The sequence below is a fragment of the Nycticebus coucang genome, chromosome 14, assembly GCF_027406575.1.
Source record: "Nycticebus coucang isolate mNycCou1 chromosome 14, mNycCou1.pri, whole genome shotgun sequence".
Lineage (NCBI taxonomy): Eukaryota > Metazoa > Chordata > Mammalia > Primates > Lorisidae > Nycticebus > Nycticebus coucang.
Genome location: NC_069793.1, coordinates 56,750,728 through 56,758,954, shown reverse-complemented (window position 1 = coordinate 56,758,954; position 8,227 = coordinate 56,750,728). Strand labels below are relative to the sequence as shown.

Sequence of the window (8,227 nt, the reverse complement as noted above, 5' to 3'; positions counted from 1 at the left end):
AATCTATCACACAGATATAAAGACATCAGTACACATGAACACTTAGAACAAAGGGTAAATTGAAGCATTAATTACTTAATGACAGTAATTCAATCATGATGTGGAAGTTCATAACAGAGAAGAGGATGAACATGCTGTTGTGTGATATGTTGTGAAAACTTACACATCTCCTGGAAACAAGTGACAGCAGTATGTTATTGGAAGGGATGAATCCCTTGATGTACTCTCAGGCTTGGAGAACTTGACAACATAAACATATTCACATCATAAATAAAATGCTTTTCCCATCTATTAAATTTAATTGAAGTACAATAGGATAGTAGCCAAATATCATATCTTCTCAATGATAGTCAGACTATAAGTAAAAATACTTTTCTTTGCCATAATTTCATCAATGCTCTTTTCATCTCACTATTTCGCAAACTGTAGATAAGTGGATTCAGCAGAGGTGTAAGCAGTGAGTAGGCCAATGACATCAGTTTCTTGGTTTCTGGTGAGTAGCCAGATTTGGGCTGCAAATAAGTCATGTTGGCTGTGCCATAGAAGAGGGTCACAGATGTGAGATGAGAGGCACAGGTGGAAAAGGCCTTTTGCCTCCCAGTAGTTGATGGCATCTTCAGGATGGCAAAAAGTATTCTAATGTAAGACAAGAGTATCAACAAGAAAGGAATCACAACAATCAAAATGGTGCCTGTGAAGGCATATATTTCAAATAAAAATGTGTCTGCACATGTAAGATCTAGCACTGCTGGCGTTTCACAGGAGAGATGATTAATTTCATTGGAGCCACAGAAAGGAAAACTAAATACCCATGTGGTCTGCACAGTAGCCACCATCATCCCTGAGACCCATGAGAATATTACTAATGTCATGAAAACTCTTCTGTTCATAATCACTGGGTACTTCAGAGGATGGCAAATTGCAGCAAATCGGTCATAAGCCATTGCCCCCAGGAGAAAACATTCTGTCCCACCAAAAAGAAGAATGAAATACATCTGTGCAAAACAGCTCGCAAAAGACATCACAGTTTTCTCAGTAGAGAGGACCACCAGCATTTCAGGCATGATAACCGCACTGAAACTCACTTCCACCACAGATAAGTTCAGGAGGAACAGGTACATGGGAACATGGAGGCTCTTCTCCAGGGAGATAATGACTATAATGATGGCATTTCCCATCAGGGTCACCAGGTAAATTATCAAGAAAACCCCAAAGAGTGGCTCTTGGAGTTCAGGAAAAGTAGAAAAGCCCAGGAGAGTGAATTCAACCACAGAGCTTTGATTTTGCCTTTTCATTTTCAGTTAGTGGAGCCTTACATTCATTTTATGAACATAGTATGCAAAGTCTATAACAGAGTCATAGTCCCATTTCTAGAAATTCTTGGCAGAGGTCAGAAGCAGAGCTCAGCCAATCAGAAATTCATTTTGGTAATTTTGGAAAATGGCCAATTTCTTGGAATAATGAATCTTTTTCATATAAAGGTTTAAGTGAAGCATTCTGGCTAAGAAATGTTGCTTGATAATTACTAAATAATATCAAAGTTCTACTAACTTGTACACTATGTAATTTGAAAATAAAACACAGTCTTAAAGCAAATAAAATAACATAGGTTCCATTCCCATACCACTGTTATACATCACATCCATTTTTCTCAATTTTATATAAGTATAAAGTTTAACACCATAAAAAAGTGTGTAAAAGTAGATTGAAAAAGATAACTCAATAACTTTAATAATAACTAAAAAATTCAAAGTCTCAGCAAATATTCCTAAGATTCAATGCCTGTCCATGAATAAATGTGATGACACTGTAGAAACACCTAAGGGGAAAGTGGTTTAGATGAACCTACCCTACTCAATCTGTGGCATATGTGCTGATTTCAGCCTTCCCTGGAAATTGAAAATCACACTATGATTGGCCCAGTCAAAAAAATTTTAGGGTCACTTCCCCATGCCTCATCCTAGTGACCATGATGAAATAGAGAAAAGAATATTTTTTGGTCACTGTGACCCCCATAAGTTAAAAGTTTACACTTTGTCTCTCCCTTCATTTCTCTCCTGTCTTTGTCCTTACTTTCTTTCTCATTAATTACTCAATAATCACTAATTGACTAGCTACAATTATCTAGCCTGTGTATGCTCAGGCAAACATTTCTGCCCAGCCCTCAACAGGGCACTAGCCACTGCATAAAAAAGATTCTGACCCCATAAACAGTACTCTGTATGTCCCACTTTTTATGCCTTACTATACTTTTATCTATTATCACCACTGAAATTAAATATATGTTTTTACTTAAATGTATACATATATATTTACATATACAAAATTCTAAATATTTCACTAAAATATAAACCTCAGGTGGGGAAAGATTTCATTTTCTTCTTTGTTATATACTCAATGGCTACAAGTATCTCAGGCCTCTTAAGAGATGTAAATCAATATTAGTTAAATAAATGAATAAAACTGGTAGAAAATCAAGATTCTACCTATAAAAGAGTAATTAAAAGAAAAGTAAATTAAGTGCACAACATAATTGGGACTGAGAAGCCGCAAAATGTGCTTTAGAAATTTAAATGGGAGGATAAATTCTGAAAGAGAGGAGATGGGAAAGCCACAATCACAGAATGTCTTGGGTGGGAAGAGGAAGGCATGAGGATGATGGCCCACTTGCCTGACTCGAAAGGTTCTTGATGACAACATAGAACTGGAATGAAAGCATACTGGCCTTTGTGGGATGTTTCACTGTGGGAGATGAGGAAGCCAGGAGGACAGAGAGACACAGCAAGCTGAAGATATACAATGTTGTCTTAGTGCAGATCTGTAGGACAGTAGCAGATAGTAAAAGACAAGTTCATGTACTCCTGAATTTAACCATGGGCATGTACTAAAATCAGATGCCAATATTAACCACAATAATTATGTTTTGGATAGCAAAGAAATCTAAAATTAGTAAAGCAGGCTCTGCAAGATCAATTGTTTCAAAGCCATTTCTAATGGGGGAAAAAAGAATGATGTATATTTAGTCCCAAATACATAAAAGTGGATAGATTTTGAAAAACAGAAAATTTACAGTACTATATAAAAAAGCAGAAAACTTTTGCAGAACTGGTTGAGAGCACGTGATGAAATAAAACTGTCATAAGTCATAATGAGCAACTGACCGTGGATGCTTCATCTTTCCTCTACAACTTGGAAGACCCCAAATATGTCTTGGACAACTCACTGATGCATGATATTTAGGATTTTTTGTTAGTGTTGTCAAAATACTGATACCTCTATCACCTGAACTTTTGTATGAAGAGAATTTGACTAACATCAAACCACGATGTCCACTGATTAAAATCTTTCCGCCATTCTTAGCAATTCCTAAGCACTGAGACATCACTTCAACAGCATTTCCAACTATCTGTGGAGAACTATAAATAGGAAAACAACATACACACAAGCAGAACCTGCACTTCTTACCTATTTATACAGTCTTTTTAATTTTCATGCTACTTTATCAGAAGTTTCACCTCTAGTCAAAAGCCACCTATTCATTAATAGAGCTGAGTGATTCAGTGCACTGTTTCTATAACATTATATCACATACAATCATATGCCCTGGAGAATATGGAATCACTTCATACAAACCTTCCTGTATTTTTTGCATAACTAAAGAGGGTTCAATTTGGTCCCTCAGATGAGAAAGCTCAATAGCACACACTTGAAGCCCCACTCCATTCAAGGTCTGTGGGGAATGAACTCCCATTCACACAAGAGACTCAATTCCACCATGACATCTCCCATAGGAGGTGAAGACACAGGCTGAACGAATGTTGTCAATAGGGAGAGAAGGGAAGAGTGGGGAGGGTATGAGCAAAGATAGATGACCTAGGATTTGATTGGACAGAAGGTACAGTTTGTGCAATGGAGGGAAAGGAGAAAAGAAATTTAAATTTAAAATCAAAAATTTGGATGTGTTTGTATGACTTTGAGCACATCACTGAAATTTCTGGCTCCAGGAATTTCTCTGTAAATAAAGGTAATGATATTAATCTCAAAGGGTATAAATGATAATCAAGAGACTGGGGGCTCAGCCTAAACTGGCTTGAGCAATGAAGGAGACCACAGGCTCTGTCCCAGAGGAGTGCAGAAGTGAATGAATTGCAGGCTTGTCAGTGGCCAGGTTCAGATAATGTGCTCAGACTAAGGTTCTTCTTTTCCTCTTCTCATCTCTGTTTTCCTGGACCAGGTCCTGATGTTAAGAAAGCTCTTCTCTCGCAATAATATAATATATAATATAGTAATATAATATAATAAACAACAAGGCTTCCAAGAACACTTACGGACACTTTCTCCCTAATCTGTGTGCAATGGGAAATGTACCAGTGATCCTGAAGAAAGGAGGTCTCATTCACAGAATCCAGTCCAAGGACCCCTCCCATATCATTCATCATGGTGGGATCATACGTCCGTGAATGAGCCAGTCACATACCCCACAGAGGGGGAAAACTGCCTAAATAGGGATTTGTTATGAGTCCTACCTCATAACATCCTATGGGACTTCTTTTATACTGACATGTTCCTCATGTTGATGTCAGCAATTGCATCACAGGTGATGTACAATTTGTGAGAAGACATCAAGATGTAGGTCATGACTTGTACATGTTCCTACATGTATATCACATGTCAATAAAAAGTCTATGAAGAAACATTTCATACATATGCTAAAGAAGAGGAATAATTAACATAATCTCTAATTCAAAGCCACTATATCACTGATGTAATAATAATCAAAAAGTGGAGATTTTAATACACTTTCTTCAAAGTTTGAGAGACCAAATTGACAACCAAGTAATACCAGTGGAAAAATTTAAATAATAAAATTTTGATAACAATTTTTTATCTCATTAACCACACATTTTATCTCAAAATATCTTTGGATTTTACAAATTTATTTACAAAATTTGCTGATGTGTTTTGTCAGAAAGAAAATCTCAATAAATTCCAAAATCTTGGCTGTCATATACACACCAAATTCTTTACAATAAAACTGCTAAAAATAAAATCAAAAATAGAAAAGGAAAACTAAAGTTTTAGAAACAAGCTAAAAACAAATTTAAAAAACAAATGTAAACTCTTCATTATATGAAATAAATTGTATGTACATATGCCAGTGTTTTTGCATGAAGAGAAAAATAAGAATAAATGGACATCAAATATTTCAGGTTTACTCTAGGAATGATGGGGTTGGACATGAGAGTGGAGGTATTTTTGAAAGACTTATATGTTTTTATTTTACACATTTACTTGAAGTTAAATATATGAATTACTTTTGTAATAAATAAAAAGAAGTTTTCTAAAACTAAACACTGAAATTCAGGCTTTTATGTGGTAAGGTGGAGATTGCATTTTCCTTTTATTCATTCTGGGAAAGACCACACAGCGATGTAACACAAAGACCATAGAAAATAGGCACCATTAATTAATTTTATTGGTTTTGTACAGTAAAACAAAAGAAGAAATGAATTATTTATTGTTTATAAACAAAGTATGGGAGGGGATTTAGCCTACCAGTAGAAATTTAACAAAACTTTCTAAAACAGTGGTCTATAAGTAAAAAATAATAATAATTAATATTAGCAAGTGAGAATGTAGGAAGCTTCCCATGTAGTTCTCTGGTCATTTGTAAAATACTTATGGATTATAATTTGTGTGAGTTCACAAAGTAGAGCCAGTTTTGGGGCCCCCAGAATAGATGCTTTTTTTTTTTTTTTTTGCTCATTCATGGAACATATTTTCTTTTTCTTTTTTATTCTTTTTTTTATTGTTAAATCATAGCTGTGTACATTAGTACAATCGCCTGTACCCATTCTAAGATGCACCATAGATGTGGCCCCACCCATTACCCTCCCTCCACCAAAACCTCCCCCCTCCCTTCCCCTTCCTTGGCCCTTTCCTCATAGTCTTGTGCTATAGTTGGGTTATAGTCTTCATGTGAAAGCTATAATTTAGCTTCATAGTAGGGCTGAGTACACTGGATACTTTTTCTTCCATTCCTGAGATACTTTGCTAGGAAGAATATGTTCCAGCTCCATCCATGTAAACATGATCATGGAACAGATTTTCACTCCAGAAATAAAAATGTTATCACTCCACTTGTTGGTTCCTGATGCTCTACTCTATCAATGAAGCACAGTGGTCTTCAGCTCAGACTGAAGCAGCTATGATCACTTTCAAGAGTAATTCTTCAATAGCTACTAAAATGTATAGGTACATACTCTTTATCCCATCAGTCCTACTTTAATGAATCTATCACACAGGTATAAAGACATCAATACACATGAACATATGGAACATGGTGTTTATTGAAGCATCATCTTAATGAAAATAATCCAGTAACAACCTAGATGTTCATAACAAAGAAATAGATGAATAGATAAAACTGTTATATGACACGTTGTAAAAACTTATTTTTTAAAAATAAATATAAGTATGCCCTGATATGTTTTCAAATATAAAACTCTCAAAAAAATTATCATACCAAATAATGCAAGATGTTTGCACCATTTATTAATTGTAAATAGAATTCAGTTGATCAATGATCAAATAGCCCATAGCTTCTCAACACAATCAGACTGTATGTAAAAACACTTTCTTTCTCCATAATTTCATCAATGCTCTTTTCATCTCACTATTTCGTAAACTGTAGATAAGTGGATTCAACAGAGGAGTAAGCAAAGTATAAGCTAATGACATCAATTTCTTGGTTTCTGGTGAGTAGCCAGATTTGGGCTGCAAATAAGTCATGTTGGCCGTGCCATAGAAGAGGGTCACAGATGTGAGATGAGAGGCACAGGTGGAAAAGGCCTTTTGCCTCCCAGTGGTTGATGACATCTTCAAGATGGTCAAAAGAACTCTAATGTAAGACAAGAGTATCAACAAGAAAGGGATCATTACAATCAAAATAGTGCCTGTGAAGGCATATATTTCAAACAAGAAGGTGTCTGCACATGCAAGGTCTAGAACTGGGGGAGTCTCACAAAAGAGATGATTAATTTCATTGGAGCCACAGAAAGGAAAACTAAATACCCATGTGGTCTGCACAGTAGCCACCATGATCCCTGAGACCCATGAGAATATTACTAATGTCATGAAAACTCTTCTGTTCATAATCACTGGGTACTTCAGAGGATGGCAAATTGCAGCAAATCGGTCATAAGCCATCGCCCCCAGGAGAAAACATTCCGTCCCACCAAAAAGAAGAATGAAATACATCTGTGCAAAACAGTTCGCAAAAGACATCACTGTTTTCTCAGTAGAGAAGACCACCAGCATTTCAGGCATGATAACTGCACTGAAACTCACTTCCACCACAGATAAGTTCAGGAGGAACAGGTACATGGGAACGTGGAGGCTCTTCTCCAGGGAGATGATGACTATAATGATGGCATTTCCCATCAGGATCACCAGGTAAATAACCAAGAAAATTCCAAAGAGCTGCACTTGGAGTTCAGGGAAGTTGGAAAAGCCCAGGAGGATGAATTCAACCACAGAGCTCTGATTTTGCCTTTTCATTTTAATAGTGCAGTTTTATATTGTTTTTATGGACAAAGGATGTAAAGTATGAAATCACAATTCAATACTTTGAGTTCAAGTCTGGAAATTCTTGACAGACAATTTAATGGCAAGCTTATTTTAATGGAACTTCAGTTGGCAATTTCTTTCTAAAAAGTCATTTAAATATTTACTAAATATTTACTAAAAGGTAATCTAAATTTTTACTCTTGATACCTGTATGTATTGATATATATCAAAGAAACAAACAGGTTGGCAATTTTGAAGAATGGTGATAAGTTGTAATAGTGAATCTTAAAAATGCAAATAAAGAACTGAAGAATTTTGTTTCAGAAATCTTGTTCTAAGAATCCTATGTACTCAATTCTAATATGAGGACAATTAAGGTCTTAGTACACAGTAGGGGTTGGGGGATGGAGAGAGCCGAGAAAGGGAAGGAGGGAGTGGATGGGAGGTCAAGGGGTGTGGTATAACTTCTGGGGGTGGGACACCAATATAAGAGGTTCCTTATCTAACAAAAGCAATCAATGTAACCTGGTTCTGTGTACCCTCAATGAATCCCCAACAATTAAGAAAAAAAGAAAGAAATCTTGTTTTAAAAAGTACAAAATAACAGTAGGTGTTGTCTGGAAATGTTTTTGCTATGTAGGTTGAAAATTAAACCTAT

General features: G+C 35.9%; 2 protein-coding genes across 2 annotated transcripts; both read right to left on the bottom strand.

The window, feature by feature from the left end:
* Window positions 1–350: 350 nt before the first annotated feature.
* On the bottom strand, window positions 351–1,295 carry LOC128565905 (olfactory receptor 10A3-like). Its single transcript, XM_053562696.1, has one exon. It carries the CDS (start codon window positions 1,293–1,295, stop codon window positions 351–353), a length of 945 nt encoding a protein of 314 aa, XP_053418671.1.
* A 5,292-nt stretch (window positions 1,296–6,587) lies between these two features.
* LOC128565746 (olfactory receptor 10A3) lies at window positions 6,588–7,627 on the bottom strand. Its single transcript, XM_053562456.1, has one exon. The coding sequence runs from the start codon at window positions 7,558–7,560 to the stop codon at window positions 6,616–6,618; it is 945 nt and encodes a 314-aa protein (XP_053418431.1). The 5' UTR covers window positions 7,561–7,627; the 3' UTR covers window positions 6,588–6,615.
* Window positions 7,628–8,227: the final 600 nt, after the last annotated feature.

What these genes read in the sequence shown, in the direction of transcription:
- LOC128565746 (XM_053562456.1), bottom strand. Translation starts at nt 7,560, where the DNA reads ATGAAAAGGCAAAATCAGAGCTCTGTGGTTGAATTCATCCTCCTGGGC.
- LOC128565905 (XM_053562696.1), bottom strand. Translation starts at nt 1,295, where the DNA reads ATGAAAAGGCAAAATCAAAGCTCTGTGGTTGAATTCACTCTCCTGGGC.